At 40.7% G+C, this 24,018-nt stretch overlaps 2 protein-coding genes across 4 annotated transcripts in view; one reads left to right on the top strand and one right to left on the bottom strand.

Annotated features, from left to right (window-relative positions):
* USP42 (ubiquitin specific peptidase 42) overlaps positions 1–10,833 on the bottom strand; it is an 18,440-nt gene extending 7,607 nt beyond the window's left edge. For 2 of the 3 annotated variants that reach the window (XM_059484682.1, XM_059484684.1), the window contains exons 1-12: positions 10,676–10,833; positions 6,889–7,126; positions 5,885–6,085; positions 4,694–4,804; positions 4,425–4,527; positions 4,191–4,258; positions 3,957–4,027; positions 3,328–3,410; positions 1,922–2,033; positions 1,398–1,538; positions 1,090–1,190; positions 505–643 (exon numbers count right to left, since the gene is read on the bottom strand). In XM_059484682.1, the coding sequence (XP_059340665.1) occupies positions 505–643; positions 1,090–1,190; positions 1,398–1,538; positions 1,922–2,033; positions 3,328–3,410; positions 3,957–4,027; positions 4,191–4,258; positions 4,425–4,527; positions 4,694–4,804; positions 5,885–6,085; positions 6,889–7,117 (1,359 nt within the window). In that variant the 5' untranslated portion in view covers positions 7,118–7,126; positions 10,676–10,833. Of the gene's footprint in view, positions 1–504; positions 644–1,089; positions 1,191–1,397; positions 1,539–1,921; positions 2,034–3,327; positions 3,411–3,956; positions 4,028–4,190; positions 4,259–4,424; positions 4,528–4,693; positions 4,805–5,884; positions 6,086–6,888; positions 7,127–8,349; positions 8,477–10,675 lie in introns of those variants that run through there. The other variant, XM_059484683.1, reaches the window with a different exon arrangement.
* On the top strand, positions 10,778–24,018 carry EIF2AK1 (eukaryotic translation initiation factor 2 alpha kinase 1). The gene is given in 17 exon segments (XM_059484685.1): positions 10,778–10,829; positions 10,832–11,241; positions 11,244–11,328; positions 11,760–11,918; positions 13,117–13,253; positions 13,874–13,905; positions 14,373–14,472; positions 15,134–15,214; positions 15,583–15,683; positions 17,296–17,346; positions 17,631–18,018; positions 19,090–19,201; positions 20,663–20,769; positions 22,435–22,555; positions 22,670–22,749; positions 23,125–23,358; positions 23,831–24,018. Coding segments are annotated over 17 exon segments (2,373 nt in total). The 3' UTR covers positions 23,954–24,018.

Here is a 24,018-nt window from a genome sequence, read left to right as displayed (position 1 = left end):
GGGTGTGTGTAAATCCTGCCTTTGGTACCAAATGAGCATCAGTTTCACACCCACCCAAACAATTTAACATTGACTAGAGCTATTAAAAAATAGTCATTTTCCTCCCCGACAACACTGGAATATTCCTGCTAATACTCAGGAACAAGACAATTTGTAGTCTATCACTGTCTCAACTAAAGTAACACTGATAGGGACAGGGCAGATATTTACTTTTTAAATTTAAATGACTTAGGCATTAATAGACTACTTTTAAAATTTAAGTTATTTAGGCATTAATAGACAAATTGTCTCAAGAGCACAGCTCTCAAGCTTTAGGAGAGCTGGAAGGGTAAAGTAACAAACTGGCATGGCTGCACAGTTAAGGATTAGCCACTGTTTGAGCAACTCTGGCTCTAGCATGAGGGCTGTGAAGAAACCTGCAGTGTGGAAGGGAAACAAACTCAAAAAACCCCACCCTACACCAAAGCCTGGTATAACGTGGTGCTGTTATCCCCCTGGAGTTACCTTGATCATGTGAGGAGGCAGCCGCGGGCCCATGAAGGCGGGCTGCTTGCTGCCGGCGCCGCGCTGGCCCAGGAAGGAGCGCGGGTAGGAGGGCGCGGGCAGGTAGAACGCTCGCTCGCCCAGCGTCAGGTCATAGCGCCTGGGGACAGAGGGACACCTCAGCTCACAGCTCTTCCTCAGCCAATTCTGGATTAAACCCATCCCATAATCTCAGCAACAGTGAATATAACACAAAAGACACATCTGGAAGATTTAGGCAGGACTACAAACTGAAGATTAGATAATGGTTTTCCTACAATGACTGTCCTTTCCAGAGCAATGGTTCAGCCTCACACCATCTATAGCCACGATTTCTCCTCTTTTCTAAACCAGCCAGCTACAGTGAGCAGATGGAAAGCAGTGTACCCAAGTGTAGAAGTTTAAGGTCGAGCAATGAAAGGTAATAAATGACACAGGGAATTTCCACTTAGACAGAAAAATACAAATAGTAATACTCTCCTACAGTGAAAAGAAAAAGCCTTCAAAACAAGAAATGCATTAGCAACTTGAGAATAAAAATGTTCTGAGGACATCTGGTGTTATTACCTGATATAGAAAAGTACGTAAGCTTGCTGATTGAGAACTGTTTTGATATCAGAAAGCTCTACTGAGGCATCATTCATTCGGTACCAAAGTCCATTACCAGCCTGCAAACAAAGACAGAATATCTTCAGATGAATTGCACGTGTTCCAAAGGACATCACAGATAGAGCACTGCAGAACAAAGCATACCAAAACAAAGCAAACAAAGCACATGATGCAATGTTTTCCCCTAAAACCACTGGTTACCAATAACATTTTAATTTGTTTGCCAGCACAAATTTTATCCTGTTAGAAGCTGAGCTGATCTCTACCTTTATGAAGCAGAGATAGTGTCCAGCATTACAGTTGAAGCCACTATGTACAAGAACTGCATACAAAGCATAGATGAGGGGTTCTCCAATAGATTGGGACATATATGCTCGAAGATCCAAATATTCAGGGTATTTTACATCCTAAACAAAGACAAAGACGATTCAAAAGTTATCCTGAAATACTTCATGGAACAGCTTGAAAAAGACACAGATTAGGACTGTATAAATATATTTTTCAATTAACTTGAAAATGCCTGTTCCCAGAAACAACATTTAATAACTTAAGCTGCAGGGAGCTGTTTTCCACAGAATTAGCTCTTTAAGGGGAAGGTATGTTCTTATGGTCACACAGGAACTCTATCAGTATTAAAAAGGAAAGTAACAGCCATGGTTGCTAAGTTGTTATATCAACTTCTCTTACACTGTAGTTACTGCCTGAAATGTGAACAACTTTAAAATGAGTATTCATCTTTGAGAAATGCCCATTCCAAGAAGATAAAGGAGCACTCCAGCTGCAAACATACCTTGTTGATCTTTCCACCTGTAAAATTTGCAAATCTTTTCAGTGATATTGTGAGAACATTGGAAGAGCGATGTATCGTGTATCTCTTTGATGCTGGAACCATCTTTTTACACCTTTAAAACAAGCACAGACATTTTTAACATTATATTCTTTTCTCACTCAGAAGTGAAAAAAGTTTCCATCTCTCACATGTGCTTATGATATTTGAATGATATTTTGCTTGTATAATATGTTAGATCTTTTCTTAAATCCATAAACTGCATTTCAGCTTTGTTAGTGGAGAGAATGTAGCAGGATATTAGAGACAGCTCCACGGAACAAAGGATTTAGGACATTATCTCTGGATAGCCAAGTAAATGCCTGAAGATGTATCTTTATGTCAGAAAGGTAAGGCAGTAAAAATATGTAAAGAAATCACTGGAAGGAAACAGCCATTCTGCAAGAGGCAGACAATATTGGACAATATTGAGTTTTCTTGTACTGAGGTTGCCTGGAAAGACAAACTCTCTGCAGTCCTTCAAAACAAAATTGTTAATTTCATTTGTTTCACTGCACACTCAAAGGAGGTACAGACTAAGTCCTGAAATGCAACCATCAGCACAAAGACTGAAACATGTCACTTCACATTGTCAAGAAAAGTACTGCTGAGTAACAAACAGAAAGGATTTGACTGCTTCTTTTAAAACTTCATGTCAAAATACAAGGCAGAGAATTCCAAACTAATGGAGAAAGCCAGTGAAGAAAATAAGAGAGCCACCCAGAATAAGGAAAAAAAAAAGAATTGTTTTGTAAAATTCTGAAACTTGTATTTAGAGATGAAGGTTTCAGGCAGTAGTAATCCTTATTAGAAAAAATAAGGGTAGAAAAAAAAAGGAAACCGAAAACTAATATAATAGTTTGCCAGCAATGGAAATGACATTGTACATACCCCAAACCCTTCTTTTCAAACTCACAAAAAGACTAAACTTGTGGGTTTGTGTGTGACTGAGCTGTGTTGCCTCCCACCCCAGATCCTTGTCCACATCCCTGTGCTCCAGCTCACATTCCTCAGCCATGCCTTTTAACTTCTGGCCATGAGTATTTAGTGTGCAACTTCACACTCAGGGAGGCTGACAAGGCCCAGCACAGACAGGATCAGGAAGAGAAGTCTAATGTGAGCAATACAATTCTTATAATGTATTTACAAATATTCAAACAGAAATATAAAAAAATACTCATTTAGAAACGAGTGCATTATTTCCCAAGCTTTGAATGATTTCAGTATATTAGTTATGTAAACAAAACTGAATGAAACAGCAAGTCATCTCTGTCTTACTGCTAAACAAAGTCAAGAGATAACTCATCCTCCAAGTCATGCACTGCATGAATATGTAACTTGTATCAAGGTGTAATTAATAACAATCTTACTTGCTACATTTATAGCTGTTTTCACCATCCAGCTGTTCTGGTTTCACAAATTGTTCTAGAGCTCTGGTGACAGATGTAACTGCCTGCATGAGTAGAGAGAAAGTAGAACACTAAGTCACAAGAACTGCAAAATTTCCAGCACTTACAACAAGCACTTTACAAGAGAACCTTGCTAGTTTATACTCAAGTGGCCTACTGTGAACCAGCAAACACTGTGAAGGAGGAGCCAGAAATGGAGTTCTCTGAGTATTTGCCTCATTTCAAAATGATCCCACTTCAAAATAAATAAATTTTGCAGTGCCAGACAGTATCTGTGGTATGCCTTGGCATTAATAATGAGAAAAATCAAACCCATCAGTCTAACAATAGATGTATATTGAAGTAGAATAATTGAGAAGTATGATTATATCATTGTTTGTGTAGCCATAATTATTATTTTTCCAGCTTAAATCCAATCCAAACATGGAGAGCATTTCCATGGCTTCCACAGAACAACACAGTCCAATCCACCACCATCCACTCCCAAGCTGTTTTGCTTTAACAAGGTAAGTTTCTAAGCAAAATGACTTTATTTTACAAAGCTCTACAAGCATTTACACAACCCAGGCCATGCTCACAGGCATTCTTACCTTTATATCCAAAGTAACGTCGAGAAATGGCTCGTACGTGTCCGACACTGCTTTGCAATTCAAGCACTTTACTGGAACCAAAACACAAATGCTTAACATCACTTCAATGAGACTAACTGCATGAATTTAAATTATTAATACACATTACTTTAGTCAAACTACAAACTCCTTTGCTACAGACAGACAAAAAGACACAGATCAGTTCAAAAGACAGTAATTTTTTTTAAAAAGTACCTCGAGATCTGAGATATCCTCCAAATATTTGATAAATAAGTGTGGTGGCTTGAGAAGATCTGTCTAATCTGGAAAGAAATTAGAGTCAGACCTCAGAAGGCTGAAGCACAGAGTTAATTCCTCAAACAATTTTCGGTTTTATGAAAACCAAGGACGTAGATTTTAATTCATGATAGTAAATAAAGTAGTAAGAGGGGCTAGGAAAGATTGAAATGTAATTATTTTATGCCTTACTTGGTGCTTCCATTCAAGCAAGCTTTCTGTAAAGCATCAACAGTGAAGCATAAGAATTCATGTGCATCCTCTTGACTGCCAAAATGGAAATGTTTTCCTATTCCTAATAAATAAGAAGGTTATCATATAATTATTTCTTATAGAATGAAATAAAACACACATTTCTAAAATACCTCTTCTTTAAAGTAGCAAAAATATTTACATGCATCAAATAACTCACTGTAAAATTAAAAAAAAAATTTAAAATGAACCTGTATGAAACTACTTACTTTTAAGGCCATTGATAACAGATGTGGGTTTGATAGCATTATTAGAGCAACACAGGACCTGGTTGATGTGACTTTCCATTGTGCACATCATACAGAATCCTTCTACATGACCTAGGGAAAGAAGAAAGCATCCCATTCTAGTCAAATACACATTGCTAAAAGGAAAACCCTCACTAAAATAGTAATAATCTAAGTAGTGGGGGCAATGTCCACTCTCTGTGACACATTCCCTTCTCCTACAGTGTCAATATCCCAACAGTTTTGTGGCATTTTATTATGGAGAATTGTACAGAATAAAACTCCTTAAATCACAGACCAGGCTGCTCAGAACCCCATCCACCCTGGCCTGGAATATTCCCACTGGAAGGAGCCCTCCCCATGGCAGAGGATTGGAACTAAATAATTTTGAAGGTTCCTTCCAATAATTCCGTGATTCTTAACTGAAATAATTTTTATATATGAGAATAAAACACAATCAAACTTCTAGGAATATATATTAAGATACCAAACTAGAAAGCATACAGCTGCCTTAGGAAACAGCTCCATATTTATGGATATAAAAAGAAACTCCCCTAGGCTTAATAAAGTCAAGTATAAAATCAAAATTCAAGAACATTAATTCCAGGCTTTAAAATATACAAACTTAATTATTTAGAATAAAATTAGCCTAAATTTCAGTACAGTCTCCCCCAAATTTGTATTTGAGTTCATAAAAGATTAGCTTATAGTGCTTTCTAGAATGTTTGGGATTTTTAATGGGTCAACACTGGACATGTAATTTATCACAGTATTAGTGCACTGCAGTATCTCAGCTGTGAAGACTAAGAATCTTCAATGCCAACATCCTAAACTTTATCACCTTTCTACCAGCAGGAAACCCAAATGTCAAATGTTCATCAAATGCCTCACTTTACAATGCACTTCATTATTCACATGAAGCAAGAAATGATCTTTTCTTTAAGTTTTACGTGGCACATTAAATTAACAAATTCACTTTATATGCCTCCTATAATTCTGAGCTTCCTGTTAGCAAAATCATAGAACCATTTAGGCTGGAAAAGACCTTGAAGATCTCATTCAAAAACTGCTTCTACAGGCAAAATAGAACAACTAAGAATTTTCTTCATAGAACCCTGTTTTTCTTTCCCCTTTGGAGCTGTCCAACAGATTTATAGTGTTAGAAATACTCACATGACTTGGTGTGCTCAAGTGAAAGCATGTAATTGGCAAGAGGAGGCGTGTAGGTCAAACACTGGAGAGTAGAATTAAGGAAACAAGTGTTGCCGAGGTTCTGCAGCCCAACTCCAACACTTTGTGTTTGCTGCCAATCCATACAGATTTTCTCAGGTGGAAAAAGAATTCTTTGTGGCGGAGCAATCCCATCATTAACAACTGCAAGAAATTTGTGTTTTGAAACGAGTTGTACTGGTTTTGTTTTAAAAAGGGTATTTATTTTATTTTAAAAAGGGTATTTTGTTTTAAAGAGGGTATTTAAAAAGTAGGATTCTGCAGGAGCAGCCTGAAGAACCAGCTCCACTCCAAAACACAGCAACACATGATGCACAGCTTTAACACTGCCACGTGAATTTGCTAGTCAACACTCTCCTTTGGACAATAGTTTATTCATCTGTTTTAATTCTTCTAATAAAAGACACAAACTCCCACTCTGATTTTAGCACCCGATTTCTTTATCTCTATGTCCTTTAATCTCTTAATTAAATTATTGGTTTTTTCCTTATCGTAACTTAAACCACAAACTTACACTTGTGGTTATGCAGTAAGAAAAATCAGACAGACAAACAAGTAAGCAGCACAAAAAGTAACCCCATAGATATCAGATCTCTTCCTGGGCAGTGTTATTATTCAAAGACTTGTGAATAATGGAAGCCATGAATAGACATGGTAAAATGTACTTTTCAGAACAGAAGAGACCTAGGTACATCCATGCATTATGAAAAGCTCCCCTTGTTTGATTTTACATAAATAAAAAATACTTTACAAATCAATTGTAAATAGATAAACCCAAGTTCTGCAACACCTCTCCCTGCAGCTGCCTCAGGGGATGCACAAAACTGAAGTCTGTGGCTGCACTCTTGATTTGCTGTAGTCCCATTTTACAGCAATGCAACAACTAAAATCTGCTTCTACTTTGGTTTTGTTTTCAACAAAAAGGAGGGAGGACAGAAGACACTTACCTAGATCTCTTTGGGCAAAAGGCTTTGATTTTTGAGATGATCTACAATAAATATGCCCCCCAGGACCTTTGTCCACAGAGACTTTGTTTGGATCTTCTGTAGGAGGTACCCGGCCCAAACTTGCAGTGCGAGACGTCATTTTTTTAGTACGGGGTTTCATAGATTTGTCAGAGCGTCTTGAGGAAGATTTTTTAGACTTTGAAGATTTTGGCTTGTTAACTATGGTCATTGTTCATATCTGCAACAAGGCAAAAGTTCTGTTTGGTATAAGAATGTCCAAAGTATTCCAGAAAGGAAAGACCAAGATAAATCCTGCCCCTTAGTTTCAAAGAACCTGAAGAACTAAACAGCTAAGAATGATTACAAACAAGGGAACAAAACCCCAAAACACACCAAAAAACTCCACCCAGTGCAAAACTGAATGCACAAAGTAGATTTTTTCCCATCCAAATGGCATCAATATTTTTTTTAACTTCTGCTGAGTTAATGACTGATAGCATTTATTGGGATTTTAAACCACTATAGTTGCCAAGATCTTTTTCTTAAAAGAAGCTGTGAGCAGTGGCACAATCAAGTGCTGGCCTGGTGAGATCCAGGAGGAATTGTCTGGCCAACATCTTCCAGCTCCTGGGAACCACACACCCCTGATGACACAGAGCATGGGAAACAGCTCTGAGAAATCTTGGGAAAAAGAGCTAGAAAACACTTGCAAATTTATTTCCACCTGGGTTTCTTCTACCCTTCCAAGAAGTATTTGTTTGGATACAATTTTGGCAGTATTCCTTGTGGTATTTTGTACCCATCATTTACAATGCTTACTTATAAACCAAGAAGTTGAATTCAAAAGCATCTTTTACAGTTCTACTTATGTAAAGTTGTTTTGCCAGGGAAAAACAAAAGAGGAATGTAAACTATAAAAAGAAAATGATGACTGCAACAGAAAGCAAAACAAATCCTAATCCTCAGCCTTCAAGAATAAAGGCAATAACTGATACCAAGTCATTTATAAAATGCTGATTACGTTTCAAGATGTTACCTCTTTAAATACATGTAATGTTGTGTGTATAGTAAGCTGCTGAACAATTACATGATCAATTATCAACTCCTATATGTAAATTTTTACTACTATCGTACTCTATCATGTAAGGCCTGTTCAAGTTTAGGGAAACTATAAACTTAACTAAGGGTTTAAAATATAACCTGCTTTGTAACACTAGAATAACTGAGAGAACAAAGCATGAAGCAGTTTCAGATTCATGGCACAACTTCATTGCTAATGATGAAACTTCCAGTAGATTAAACAAAGCACAGTAAATCGCAGAACTTCTATTCCCACAAAAGACAAATCATGTGTGGAACCTTTAATTAGATTTTTTTCCTCTCTAAATTTTCAATTTAAAAGCTACCCTGTACACACTTTCCATTTTAGAGACGATAATACACAAAAAATGGGAAATTCACCTATGTAACTGAAAAATGAGGACATCCTTGTCCATTTCAAAGACTAAGATGACAATTCTTGGGCTTAGTGATTTTCAGGAGAGATCCAGACTCCAAATTGCAGATACTGGTGACATCTACTTTTCCTGATGGAAAGGGAAGGGGTTTCAACAACATAATGAACTTATTTGCAGGACAAAAACCAGAATCAAGACTGCAGTGAAAGGCAAACAGAAGAACATTATCACAAAAAAGCTTTGGCTTTATACTGACCAATGAGGGAAGCCTCACGTATTTTTAAATTTATTTTTGACAACTGAGTAGCACTGATTGGTGCTGCTAATTTAGTTTTGACAACTGATTATCAGATATCAAATGCTAGACACCTGCAACTATCAACGGATGTCAAAAATAAATCCACCACTTTTTCAAAATCTATCAATATAATTAATTTGGATAGAGCATCTTTTGATGAAGTAGCACAAACATTACACGGATATTTCCCCACTGTTCACTGTAAATACAGGTTCTGCTCCTGTACCACTGCTGAACATAAATTCCCATTGCCATGTGTATTGAGCTCTTTTTCCCTCTGCTATTCCCATAACAGACTTCTCACAGTGTGATACTGACGAGCAAAACAGCACAAACAGTTGCTTTCCTCCCATTTGGAGTGATGCATCACCGTTGTTTAGATTCTTTTTTCGCAGTCTCATCACAACACGCATCAGTTAATACTCGGATCTAAATATTTATGTTTGGTCTCCGCTTTGCATACAATAAATCACAGCTCAGGAGGGTTTTATACAAGATCCCGTTCACAGAACCGCGTTCAGCCAGGGAGTACGTGTCTTTATCTCAGTACAAACCAAACACTTCCAGCAGCTAGTGTCAAAAACAAGAGCGGCACACGGCAACAGCGAGGCACAAACAAGGAGCAGGAGGAAACTACTCCGGCAGCAGCCCAGGCAGAGTCACCCCGCTACATCACCGACCGCACCGCACACGCCGCCGGCAGCAAAAACAACCCGGGGCAGCGCACAACACAAACACACGCCCCGCGCTGGTTTTACTTTCGTTACAAAATTAAAGGCAGCAGAGGCGAAAGTGATTAATGCATTTACCCTGGCAGCGCAGGCGGCGGGGAGCGCTCGGCGCGGGGCAGCTCCGAGCTCCGTGTCCCGGGGCCGTTGCGTGTGGCGGGACCGAGCCCGGCCCCGCGAGCGCCCGCGAGCGCCTCGCTCCGGGCGGCCCCGAGCCCCGGAGCCCGCTCACAACCGAACCGCCCGCCCCGCCAGCGCCAAGCCCGCAGCACCGACCCGCTTTCCCTCGCTCTGCCCTTCTGCGGGGTCCCGCTTCCCGACAACGTGCTGACACCGGCAGTAAAAGGCCGCTGGCAGGGGCAGGGACGGGCACCGCACGCAACATGTCCGCACTCAGCGCGGCAAGAGCCCAAACACACACAAAACAAAACCCAGCCCGACGCGCAGGCGAGGGGGGCCGGGAACCGGCCCTGAAGGAGCTCCCGCCTCGCCCTTGTTCCTCTACACCTCACACCGCCCGGCCCCCAGCCCCGCGGCTCCCCGCCCGGGCCATGCCGCCTCCGCCGCCCGGCCCCGTGCTGACCTGTCCGGGCCCGCGTCCCATCCCGGCCCGGGGGCAGGACCGCGGCGGCGGCGCCCAACGGCGGCTCCGTGCCCATGGCAACGCGGGTGGGGGGGCGGCGAAGCGAGCGCGGAGCCCCCCGGGCACGGGGCGGAGGGGCCGCGGGAGCCGCCGCCACCGCCGCGCCGAGCGGGAACAACGCGGGGGCAGGCGGGGCACAGCGCCGCTCCCGCGGCGGGACGCGGGGCCGGGGCGTCCCGGCCGCCCTCCCGCCTGCGCCGGGACGCGGGGGACCCACGCCGAGTCCCCCACGCCGACAGCGGCAGGAGTAAGAAGGAAGGAGATGCGGGCGCCGGCGGGACCCCGGCGCGTAACGGAGAGGGCGGGCGGGCGAGGAAGCACCGCCGCGCCGGGAGGGGGCCGGTCCCGCCGGCCCAGGGGGTGGCGGCGGCGGCGGGGCTGGGTCCCTCCGCCGCGTGTTGGGGACGGCGCCCCGCCCCGCCCGGGGGTCCCACCCCCTCCGGCTGCCCGCCAGCCAGGAGGGCAGCGGCCGAGCGCCCGGCCCGCGCCCCGGCGCGGTGGGCTGGGCTGAGCCGGCTGCTCCCGCCGGTCGCTTTCCCTTCCCTTTCCCGGGCCGGCCCCTCCCCCCGGCCCATTGATTTCCAGGCGGGAGGCTCACGCGGTGCCGCCGGGCTGTGCCGGGGCCGCCGCCGGGCCCGGCGCTGCCCCCCAGCCCCATTACCTGGCTCGGCCCCGCTTGACTCGGCGCTGCCGGGTCCCCCTCGCCGCAGCCCCCGCCTCAGCCCGGCCCGCTCCGCCTACTGTTACAGTCCGTCGGGGAACAATGACGTCCCTCCGCCGGCCTCTTGCATCCGGGGCCCGGCGCCGGCCGGGCAGGCGGGCGGGGGGAGGAGAGGAGGCGGCGGCGGCGGCGGGGGGAGCAGCGAGCGCCTCCGGGTCACACGGGGACCGGCACCGCCCCTGTGCCGCGGCCGGGAGCCGCTAGAGGGGGCTCGGCGACCCCCGGTCCGGGCGCGGGGCTCACGCGGGCTGCGGGCGGTGCCGGTCCCCGTGCGGAGGGGAGGGGACGCTCCGCTCCCCACCGCAGACCTTCGGTACGAGCTCCTGCCCGCCCGTCCCCGCCTCTCGGACCGAAGGTTCCCCTCTCGGGTCTATCCCTCCAGTCCATGTTTTATCTCTCCGCGCTCAAAGAGCGGCCATAAACGCTGGCCCGGCCCCCGGAGCCGCCCACGGCGGGCCGGGCGGGCCCCGCCGGCCCCGGCCGATGGGATCCCGGTGCCCGGCATGTGATGAGGGGCGGGAGGGCTGCGGCCATGCGGGCGCCGGTACCCGCCATCGAGTTCCCTGAGGAGAGCCCGGAGCCGCGCTTTGACGGTAAGCGGGGCCGGCGGCAGCCCTGTGGGTGAGCGGGGAAATCACGCCTTTCCCCCGGCTGGCAGGGAGGGTAGGAGGATGGAACCGTCGCCCTCCTCTTCCCGTCCTTCCCCAGCGCTCTGAGGCGCGGGGGTGATGCAAGAGCGGGCAGGCCCTCAGCAGCGCCCTGCCCTGAGGCCGCCGTGCGAGCTCCCCCTGCCTCGGGCTGGGACGCCTCGGCCTCCCCGGGTAGCTGCTTTCCGAGCACACTTACAAAAAATTAATTATGTTCCTAATTGGCCTCTTAAAGCTACTCGCTCAGTTGGCAGCTTGGGTGCTGCCTCTGTGGGCCGGGGTTGTGATGAAGCTGTGTGGCTGTACATTGTTTTCATGTTTAGGTAAATGGGTGTGTACTGAGGCCAAAGTTCATTTGCCTGACTGTCCTCTTCCAGATTCGGATGTGCCGGCGGAGCTGCGAGTTGCAAACGGGTCGCAAAAATTTGTGAAGTTCACTTCGACCATCCAAAACCAGCTGCTGCTTGTGTCACTGCTGGAGCATCTTTGCCACATGTACACACACAACCCCGTTCACTCCAGGGGTTTGTTCCGAAGTCAGTAGGAAGAGTTCATTTGTGTCTCTCAAACTGCCTCACTGCAGTGTGTACCAGACCCTTCTGTGTAGAGTTACAGTGTAGTACCAATACAAAGCTGTAGGTTTCATCCCGCTGAGACAAGAATGATTCTGTGAAGAGGATGAATAACTTAAATCAACTAAATTGGCAATGACACCGTGTCTTATTTTTGAAAACAGTAACAGAGTATTGCTGTAGATGTAAGGATCAGACAGTTCTGTTTCAGCTAGATCGTGTGAGTTGCATCATGAGAAGGGTAGCAGGGTAAATTATGTTACTGTTATATGTAATCTAAAAATGCTGGTAGAAGAGGAATTTAATAAAATATTTATCAAGAAGTAGGTGCAGTAGAGTCTTCACTAAATATTTCAAAATTATATTCTGTAAAAATCTGTGTCAATACCTTTACAAGTTCTTTATTTTGCCATAAAGTCTCTTGATATCATTCAAGGAATTCACATTTTTTAAAATACCTTCTTGGTATATGACTTACTATGGCTATTTTGTTCATTTAGGTGTACACTTAGTACATTTAAGAAAGCATATCCAAGGGTTTTGTCCTTACTTTACATGACTGTAGGAAATAAAATGTAATGTGTTTTTCATAGTTAAACTTATGCCATTTATAGCATCACAGTTGCACCCATCTCCAGGATTTATGAGGGTTTGTTTGCCAGAGTTGTTTTACTCCATATGAAAAAGATGAAGTGGTGTAAGGGAGTGACTTCATTCTCTATTATGAGTATGTTGGATGGAAATTAGAAAATCTTGACATTACCACTTCTGATTATAAATCCATCCTCATAATTGTGAACCTGCTTTGATTTTTTTCTTTTCACTGATCAAAATCAGTCCAAAAGTAAAATGTAAGTGAATGGGTGAAAGTGAAAATGAAAGTGTTTGTTTAACTCATCTGCTGAGGCGAGGAGGCAGAGGAGATGCAGTTGTGACCTTGGAAAATTGTATTTTGTGAAGGGATTCCCATTGAGCAGCTCTAGTTTGGTTTGAATTAGTTTAAATTGCTAAGGGTACAGGAACAGCACTAGAGTAGGAGGGATTATTCAGTTTTTCAGTCATGTTATATTCCAAATTAGATTTCATGTTTTAAAACTTTCATGGTCTTATTGGATGGCTTTATTTCATATTTTTCTGTCCTTTTCTCTGTTCCTTTGTGCAGTTCTTCGTCAGACTTTCACAAGAACAGGGTTACTCTCTCCTTTTGTCTTTTGTGATGAATTTAGTACTATAAGACTGCAGCACAACAGAGCCATTACTGAACTGATGAAAGCAGCTAATCAACAAGTGCTTAAAGGGGTAAGCTTTGTTACATGGCTTTGGCAACCTCTGCAGTAAGGAGCTTTTGTTTAGGGATTCTTTTCATATTGGATTGGGTCTTTTTAATAATTACACAAAATAACTCCTTAGCTCTTTGGAATGGCATGCTCTGGTTCTGTAGGTGCAAACCAGTTTTTGAAGCCATCAATATTTTGTACCTTGTTAAAGAGTAACAATTTAAAATGTTTGTAAACAAAGGCAAGGTGTTGCTAACACTCATATTTGTATTAGTGGAGGGTGTAGTTTGTGTGCTTGTACTTCAGGCTGAATCAGACCTGTTTGCTTATCTTGCTGCTTGAACTAAGCTAGTTAATTTTGTTTTAAGCACATTTTAGAGCCCTTATTTTATCCTGTTTGCCAGCACAACTCTAAAAGGGCAGTAATCTCTCCAGCAGAGAGATGTGAACAGATGACCAGTGGGATAATAATACTTTAATTTGTTGAAGCTCTCTGCAGCATGTGAATGTCTGTCAGAACCTCATTTTCTTCCAAGGAGGTTGCAGTTTCTGTTCTGATGAAGCTGTCCATGCCACTGGCACAGCAGACCTGTTATTCTTTTTATATGGCATGTTTTTATGTTGGATTTTGTTGTTTCATAGGAACTTGATAACGGAGAGGCTCTTGCAATTGGGTATGTATTCAAAGCATGTAGAAATACTAAATTGACTCCTTCCTTAAAGTTCTTTGCTCCACTCTGAATTTAAATAATACTACATTTCATTTCATATTTGGCTGTGAAACAGAAAAAATGGTAAAGGTTTTTCCAAATTCTCAAAATGATGTGGTGATAATTCGTTCTTCAAAACAAATCTTGCAGTCAGTGCCACAGTTTAGGAAAACAAGATTTATCAGGCATCAATGTAAAAGAAATAATCTGAACACTTCTGTTAAAACAGAGTGTGGATTTGTAGCACATGTGCATGCTCTTCAGTCTGCTGGTTTTCAGTATTTACTGAAACTCAGGCTGGTTCAGTATGGTAATGTGAAAATACTTTCCTCTTCTTTCCATAACATGAATAATATTTTTAGCATGTGTACAGCTGTATCTTACTTGTAAGTTGTAATTTAGTTTAATGCAGCCTAACTTTTCTCAATTAGGGAAAAAGAAGTTCTCTTTGAAGCACAGACTTCACGATACTTGAATGAATTTGAGGAGGTTGCAAGGCTAGGAAGTGGAGGATATGGCAAAGTATACAAGGTATTCTTTACCTCCCATATAAAGCTACTCTGTTTATATCTGTTTTTTGTTGGAATTTGGAGTTACTCTTCTAGCTGTACTGCCAAATGTTTTTGAATAGAAGAGGTGCAAATCTGTACCTTAAAAGAAAGTTGGTGTTTCATTTCAAAAGCTGCTCAGTTGCAATGAGTTTTGTTTGCCAGAAGCAGGATACATCAGATGTTTTACTTTGTGTATTTTGACCCTTTTAAAGTGAATGAAAGCTCCTTATTTGACATGTGAATTATTATGATATATTGACTCTACACAGCATCAGAAGTGATTGGTCTGCACTCCCCAATGCTTCAGTTGTGGCTGCTTTTAAAAAATGAGCATAAACTGTCCAAGCCAATGTTGAATTGTACTAAGTACTTGTAGTGTATGGGCAGCCCAAGGTTCCCTATGAGATATGTGCCATGTGGAAATGACAAATGGGGTCTCACATATTTATTGAGGACTTGTTAAGCCATTATCAGGACCTGTGTGACAGCAGGGGCCTAATCCCAGTTTAATTCCCTGATACAGGTGATATTCCATAGGAGTGGGGTGCAGAAGTAAAATTTTAGAAAAGAGTGGGTTCAAAAGGATTGAATTAATCTAAGCACATTAACATCTAATTTTCTCCTATTGCAATTGTTTTCAGGTCAGAAACAAGTTAGATGGTCAGTTCTATGCTATTAAAAAAATCAAAATTAAGAAGGCTACAAGAAGAGATTGCATGAAGGTATTCTTCTTCCTGTGTTTTGTCCCTGTTTTAACTCCTCTGTAGCTTATTCTATTCTAGTTTATTAATGTAGCTAATACAAGTTTTTATGCATTCTGAATTTCCAAGGGTTTGAGCCTATCAGTACCTAGTAGAAAAAACTAAATGAGAGACATTGAAGTCCATTAAAAGAACTGTTTAATTACTTAAATTTGGTAATCTCTGCAATGATGAAAATCAATTTGTTTTAAAGCTTTCACTTTTTTTCTGTTACTGTAACAATTTCATCTGCTCTTTCTCTCTAAGAAACTTACTTTTTGTTACCTTTTGTGTTCACTAAGCACACAAAATAAAGGAGTGTCACACTGTGGGGTTTTTTGTCTTTTTAGGTGCTCCGAGAAGTCAAAGTGCTGGCTGGGCTGCAGCATCCCAATATTGTAGGCTATCACACTGCTTGGATGGAGCAAGTTCAAACAGTACATCCAAAAGGAAAGTACAGCTCATTGTGTAAATCTTGCTTGCATCTTACAACCTCTGTACTGCTATTTTCAGGAGAGCATTACTTCTCTGATAAAATGACTATTTTTTTCCCCCTCCTTAAAAGAACTAAAAGAAAGGGAAATTGCAAGTGATCACCAGGTCCTTCTGTGCATTCAATCCCTCCTTACCAGATAATTTATCTGTTACTTAGTAATTAATTTGGAACTGTGGAAATATCTGCTTTACCTGTGGTAATATATGAGGAGGAATTTAAAGTTGTGTGAAGGTCAGTGAAATCAGTGAAAACCTTTTAATGCAAGAAGTGGTGAGTTGATGAGGAGAAGGATGAAGGCTGAGGAATGAGCTGCCTCAGATATTGGGGAGAAAGTGATGAATAGGACAAAAACCCCATAAATTTGCAACTATGTTTTGAAGTCTCAGAGATGTAACAACACTAGGAATAAGCAACCCAGTATGCTTCTCTTCTGATCTGGAAAAGATCTAAGAAAAACTGAAAGAACCTGGAAATACATACTTTTAATGATAACCCCCCCACCAAAAACTCTTTATTTTGCTTTCCAAGTTAGACTTTTTAAATTTGATTAATTGTGTTTCATAGTCCTGCACTGACAAAGCAATTGGATTTTTTTGTGTATCAGCTACTGTCTGTAACTGTTGAGAATTTATCTACTTTTGTGTTATTTTACACCTTCTTCTTGGTTTTTCTCTTCAGGTTCTTTGTTCTCAGCTCTTTGCACACTCTGTCCTTTGGTCCCTTTGTAACCCTAATCCATTGGTCCCTTTCTAGTCCTTTCCTGGAATGCCTTTAGCAATTAAATCTTTTGATCCTCTCTTAGTGGGAGGTTTGGTTATGCTCTGTATAACTTTATTGCTTTCTAAGTCACTGACTTATTGCCCAGCCAGCCATAAGCACAAAAGAAAAGGCATAAGTGCATAGGAAGTTGACAGTAGAGTAAAACAGGCAAAACTTTTTAACCAATGATCCAGAGAATCAAGGGAAGCAATTGTTTAATGCTGGGGGTCCTTAATAAGTATTTAATGGAATTGCATAATGGAATCTGCAGGTAGCTTCTGTGGTACTTTATGGTTTCTCTTGTCTTACAAGATTGATGTTTTGTATTTGCTTCTGTGTCCTGAAACAGCTTTTTCATGTAAAAATACAATTTTAATGACAATTATTTCCAAGATATCAAGTGTCTTCAAAACAGCAGCAGTGTGATGTGAAGGGTGATGCCTTGTGGAGCTGCTTCTTTAACTGTGTGTTATTCTATACATTGTAAACCCTTGCTTTGAACAGGCTGACTTCTGAAAGATCAAGTCTAAGTAGATATTTATGAAAGCCCAGTACAACCCTTTTATTGACTTTGTACAATGTATATTTTCTTTTCATTTAAAGATTAATTAATTACATGTTAGGGTAGCTTCTTAGTAGACTTAACAAGTCCCTTTTGCAGCAGCAGAAGTAGAGATAATCTAGAGCTATCCACAGGTAACAAAGTTAAATTAAGTGAGGTGCTCTAGCTTAAGTGGTTATTTTTAGTAAATATGTGGATACATTCTTTGTTTTATGAAATACCATATTTATCTTTGCATCCAACAGGTAAAACAATAATGGAGTTGCAGCCACTGGTTTTGGAGCAAAAGAATAGCAAGTGAGTATTACTAATCTCAGTGGTAACAAATTCAGCTTTAACTTCAGCTGTGTGTCTGAGCCATTGCTGTCTGGGACAACTGTCCATAATACCTGCTGGCAGAAAGGATTAAATCAGCTGGAGCCTGCACTGAAGTTATGTAATCCTGGAGTTTTATGTGAGGAAGCAGCTGAGCTCTTACTTGGGAATGCTGTTTGCAGTTGGGGAAAAAAATCAGTATGGTGTATCACAGATGGTATGAAACTGTGTACTTATTTGAATTTCTCTGCCTTTGTTGTTTTCAGTGATCACTGTCACATCCAGAGTGTGGAAAGTGATAGTTCAATTATCTTTGCTGACCTTACCTCAGAAGAAAAGAAGCCCTGTGACAGTACCAGTCTTAAAAATGTGAATAGAGAATCAGTGCAGAATATGGATGTGAGGAATGACTTTACAAACAGCAATAGCAAAGAGTGTGTGAAACCAAATAAAGGTGAATTATCCACAGAACTACAAGGAGGCTTTGTAAATAGTGATAACAGTTTATCAAGTGATGTGGACAATCATTCAACATGGGGACCTCATTCCAGTCTGGATCAAGGTGCTAGCACTGAAAGTGAGTCCAGCTCTGAAAGCAAGTCCTGCTCTGAAGGATGCTCCAAAAATGAGGTAGCGCTCTGTGGAGACTTTGAGGTAAATACAGTTCTCTTTAAGTGTCCTTATCTGCTGTCTAATTTGGTGATGTTTTTAAAGCAGTTCAGTAGACAGAGAAAATGAATGATTTATAAAAATAAATTTAGAAGAATGGAATGACTGCAAGTAGAGCCAAGAGTTCAAACAAATTTTATTATGTGGGTAACATTGTTGCAAGGAAGCTGACCAGAGGAGCTGGCAAAGCTCAGCATCTATGAGGAACTTCCCATGTGTTAGGCCTCTTGAGTCCTTTCAAAGTACCTGCATGAATAAAAAGTAGTACTTAAACAGCCTCATCAAAATTGAAAATCTTTAGCTTTTAGTAATGAAAGGTAAAGCAGCTATTAATGGTGAAAGTGTGTTGATATGTCATGTGTGCCCCTGCAGTGTAGGAGTACATGGGAAGGAGATAAAAGCAGATTTGAGCAGGGAATCACTTGTGCTTCTAAAACCTTGTTGACATTTATACCACACCACTGATGTGTTTTGTATAACAAGCCAGCTCTGGAGTGCTTCAAGCTTTTGCTATCACTTGGAGTTCCCTCTTGCAGGAAACCCAGTTTTAAAGGTGTCTGCTTGAGTTGTCCAGGTTATCAGATGAACTGGTCCATTACCAGAAATTGAGCTGTATATTTATGGTAATAAATCAAACAGTCGGACTCAAAGGCCTTTTCCAACCTAAACAATTCTGTCATTCCATAAAATTCTGTATGAAGAAGTTGATTTTTTCCTGCTATTTTATATGGATTAAGCTGGAATAAACCTCTGTTTAGTATTTCTAGAGGTTTCAAACTCTAATTTGAATATCAAAGATACATCTGGCAGTTTTGTTAGCATTTATCATATAACAATTGTTAAAATTTGAGAAACAAGCAAAAAAACTCTCCAAAACTAGATAGCATTGTTGCATCTGCTTCTTGAGTGCAGTAGATTACTAATACTATACTTGATGTCCTTATGGTACCTGTTTTTATTTAAAAAATGTTGGGTTTATTTACTTTAAAGAAAATAACTGAGGAAATACTGTTCATGTTACAATGGCAAAATGATGTACAACTATTTTTCTTTTAGGTGGAGTATCACTTGATGCTTCATATACAAATGCAGTTGTGTGAAATATCCCTGTGGGAGTGGATTGCTGACCGTAATAAAAGATGTAACAAGAGATCAGAGGACACTTCTAGTAAGATTCATCACTGTCTAATTCATTGTAAACATTTTTTTTTTTTTTTGTAATTTGAAGTGCAGTTATCTAATTTTATTTTACTTCAGCAGCTTATAATACAGATCTTTATTAAATTCTTTATTCACTTAATCGAATAGCAGCTTGTATTGAATTTGTGCATGATAGATGTTGGTAAAAGAATTGAAATTCCTGAGTTTTAGACAGCTCTTCAAAAAAGAATGACTGAATGCCTGAGGCATAGTTGTTACCAGGGGAGATCAGTGTCTGGGCAATGCTCCTTATTTGGAGCAGAGTTTTTTATTGACAGAATCTGGGGCTTCTCAGAAAGCTGGTTAAAGGCTAATTTATCTGCTGCAGAAAATACAATTATATCATTTGATCCAGACAGGTTAATTTGTAATAGGTTAAAGAATGTAACATTGACTTTTTCTGAGTGACCAGGGGTTCTCATGCCCTCCTACCAAGCAGTCATCAGCAACTGTTGACATTTGGAAGAACAAATCCAATGCTCTTAAAGCAGTAGAGACTTGTTCCATCCTCTGGGGTGGTTGTACAAAAGCAGCTTATGCACATCAGGTTGTAAAACAAAATGTGTGATTAATGTTTTATCTTGGTTTTAATCACTATTAAGGTAAATCTGTTGTTTTCATTGATAGGGACAGGTTTACCAGCAAACTGTCAGCTGACTTCCACTAATTTCTCCTGTAATCATAATATTTAAGTTTTCATGAGTTAAATGATTATATTCCATGAAATGACAGAATTATGATGGCATTTGATCTTGCAAAATGCTGTTTTCACACCTTTTCATGGAAAAGGTGAATATTATCATAGGTTAGACACAAAGAGATAGAAATCCAAATGTGAGTAAATGGTGAGTGTTCAAAAAGACATGTTAAATATGGCTCATTAGAGCAGGGAGACAATGTAGTTTAATAAAACAGTAATGTGGAAAATGGTCAAAACAAGGAGGTGCTAAGTTTATTTAGGACAGCTACAGCCAGAGGAGATTGAGGAATTTCAGAGGGTAGCACAGCGGCAGAAGGATTAGGAATAAAACAAGAAGAGTGCAAAGCAATGTAGCACAAAAGACAGCATGTTGCTACATAAATTATTATGATTTTATCTGGAACTGTATTTTTCATGCTCGATCAGGACTTGCATGAAAGTAAAAAGTTTCCTAAATTCATAATCAAATAACTGTCTGATGGGGTTTGGAAGAATCTTTTCAGAAGGATATATGTTCATGTTCCTTGACCTTTCCTTTTTGGAATTTTGATGTTAGTGACTTCTGGCTGATTCAAAAATAATATCTTGAGAAAAGCATATTAAAATCCGTATTTAAACACACTCATTCTCTTAAAAATTGATTCCACATCATAATAAACATAATTCAACCATAATACCACCATAATCTTACATAACTCAGTAAAACTAGGTGAAATAATTTGTTTTAAGGTCCATACCATCTTGTGGATGTTCCCTGGACAATGAAGATTTTCCAGGAGGTAGTGGAAGGAGTTTGCTATATCCACAGCATGGGAGTGATGCATCGAGACATTAAAGTAAGTTCATCAAATTATTACTTGAGGTGAAGAAAACAAAGACAATTTACATTATGGGAGAATGAAAGCAGCTTCACAGTTGCATTAGAGATGACCTGGGCTCTTAAGAATTTAGTTGTTACATGTGAGAAAATACATCATCTCCTCTATAGCAGTGCCATGCTTTCTTTACTATCAGCATAGTACTGTTACACTGACTTACAAGTGGATTTTCAGCTCTGGAGGTGTTTTCTCCTTTGAAGCCATTTTCCTTCAGAAACAAGCATGGTCAGATTGGTTTTCTTTTGTATCAGTCTTTCCTTAATCAGGATAGGAACTTAATTACCTAAAAAAAGAATATTTTAGGTAATTACAAAAATTAACAAAATCCCTTGACTACACTTCAGTTTGCTAACTGCATACCGTTAGCTTTTGAGAATATCTTCTAGTTGCTTGCTTACTGATAGACCTGAATAGCAAGGAAGTGAATGTGTGTTTTCCTACTTTGCTTCCTACTCAGGTTTTCTGCATCTGATACAGGAGCTGTATGAAGAAATCATGATTATTAAAACTTCACATGTGGAAGCTTGGAACTACTTGAAATCACAGAGTCTTCACTCTGGATTAATTTTCATTTTTCTGTCAACTGGTCCAGGGTGAACAATTTTTCATTTTGCCTCCCCATTTAGCATCCTGCTGGCCTTATTGTCCAAAGTCTGGTAGTTACATAAAGAATTCCACAATTCCATACAGTTACTGCAGACCTGGTTTGAGCCAGTTCTCATGGGTTTCACCATATATTCTTCTAATGGTGATTTTGCAGATACCTAGCAGAGACTGTAATTTCTGGGATAATATTCTAAGAAAGTCTTTCAGTGTGTGAATTTCTGAGAACAGAAGCCCAGTGGGTGGGTGTCTTGGATATGTTTTTACTTCAGTGGATATGAGAAGCCTAGCAACTTATTCAACAGTGCTGCATCTTTTAAGTTTGATCTGCACTGAATAAAGGAAAAGAGTGGAGATTGCCCATCTCTTGTTAAACTATTCACATCTCCTTTATACACTAATAAAAGACCAAGTATTTCCTTTGTGCCACCTGAACAAGTTGGGGAATTTTTCTAGGTACATAAAGCTTGCATTTCTCCTTCTTCGTGATCTTAAAACAAAATATCTGGATAAAAACTGTTTCAGTTTTCTGAGTCACAGCTCTCAAGTCTGTCATAATTTGGCTTTTTTTTTCCTAGCAGCTTCTCAGAACCAAGTAGCATATTGCAGCTGCTTATCATACAGAAAAGGGTATTTTGGGTTGTATTATGTCTAGCCCAATGATATTTAGTCATCCTTCCTGCTGCATCAGTTGGTCAAATTTACTGTCCACTCTGCCTGTTCCTGTGCTGCAAATTTCCCAATTTCTGTTGGGAAAAAAATGTACTTAATATTTTCACTGAATCTTGGTTTTTTTTCTGTTTTGCTTTTCCTCCTTTTTTTCCTTTGGGCTTTTTGGCCCAAATGGGGTTGCTAACACATGATTTGGTATCAGCAATAACTATTTTTTCTCTCCCACTACTAAAATGTTAGTCATCTTATACCTGTGAAACGCTGGATTTTACAGACTTTGAAACAGGTGAAATTCTGTAATTCTTTACACAGACATGTTTCTAAATTGTATTCTGTCTTCATTTGCAGCCTAGAAATATCTTTCTACATGGATCAGATCATCAGGTAAAAATAGGTGACTTTGGATTAGCCTGCAAAGACCTTCTTTGGGATGATGCAGACCAGGAGTTTCAGACAGAACGGATAAATGGTAAGAGAAGACAGTGTCATGGCTTTCAGTGTTTAAGTTTCTATGGTATTAAAATCATTAAAGTCTTACTTGCAAGGGTAACAACACTTGCTAAGTCTCAATTGCCTTTCAAAGGACTGACACATACGTCAGGAGTGGGGACGTGCCTCTATGCCTCACCAGAACAACTGCAGGGATCTCACTATGATTTCAAGGTAGAGAACTTTGTTTTGTTTCTTCTTTTCTCTATTAACATGCTAGATAATAGAAATAAATCAAACCTTTCAATTGGCAAATACATAAACATTCCTCCTACTGTCACTCCTAATGTTTTTCTTGAAACATGGATTTCAACTTCCGTTCTTGTTTGTAGTTAAAGCAAAACTTTTTTTTTGCTATGTTGATAACATAGTAAATAATATAATAATATGCAGATTTGAATTTGTGTTTACAAGTGTCATGATGCTCTTCATATAATCATGAAACTTCACTGTTGTGAAACTTTTTCATAAAATGATTTTATAAGAAAAAGAAGCCCACTAAGTTAAAACTGCAGTTATCCCAGAACTTTCTCTTCACCCCATTAACAGTCAGACATGTACAGCTTGGGTGTTGTCCTGCTAGAACTCTTCCAACCATTTGGAACAGAAATGGAAAGAACAGAAGTCCTTACACATTTAAGGACTGGCCAAATTCCTCACACTTTCTACAAGAAATGGCCCACTCAGGCCAAGTATGTGAAACTCCTCACCAGTCCAAGAGCTACAGAACGCCCGACGGCGGCTCAGCTTCGGGACAGCGAACTCTTCCACACCACAGACCAGGTAATGTGTGCCAGCAACCCCAACCCCTCCAGCCTAAAGCAACATAAAAAGAAAATGCCCTTTGTATCCCTGCCTGCATTACATGTGTTTGGCTTTGAACTTAATCACACGTTCCTCTTAAGACTCTTTTTCTGATTACAGTATTTAGGCCACTGTATTATTTCTGGTGTCTTTGCAATGAGATAGCTGGTCATTAACTTTAGGCAACTTTCTGAAGACTGTACAGTTGAGAGGCATTTTTATAGGTCAGAAAACTTTCAAAGCTTTTCATCACATCTGCAGATTCTTCTAATAATTTTTCCTTTTTCATGCCCCACTGCTTTATGGATTTAAGTTATAGTCACTTGAATGTAGAATAGCTGAGTGCTGCTGCACAGTGTCTGTAGTGGATTGCAAGCACAATTCAAGTAGGGCAATAAGGCTTTATATCCTTGTTTAGCTATAAATGAAGTAAACTGACTCTCATTTTCAGGTTATTTCTAACCTCCAGCAGAAGGTGAGACAGCAAGAAGAAGAAATAGAGAAGCTGAGGGAGACAATAAGACAGCTTTCTGAAGAGCAAGATGAACAAACAAGACAAGGCTCTCCTGTTTAAGTACAGGAAGAACTATCCTTGATTGTGTGTTAAGTTATATAAAATGTTTCTTTTTTTACATAAAA

Source organism: Ammospiza nelsoni, chromosome 17 (assembly GCF_027579445.1).
Source record: "Ammospiza nelsoni isolate bAmmNel1 chromosome 17, bAmmNel1.pri, whole genome shotgun sequence".
Taxonomy (NCBI): Eukaryota; Metazoa; Chordata; class Aves; order Passeriformes; family Passerellidae; genus Ammospiza; species Ammospiza nelsoni.
The sequence above is the reverse complement of the archived record's forward strand: the minus strand, read 5'-3'. Positions and strand labels throughout refer to the sequence as shown.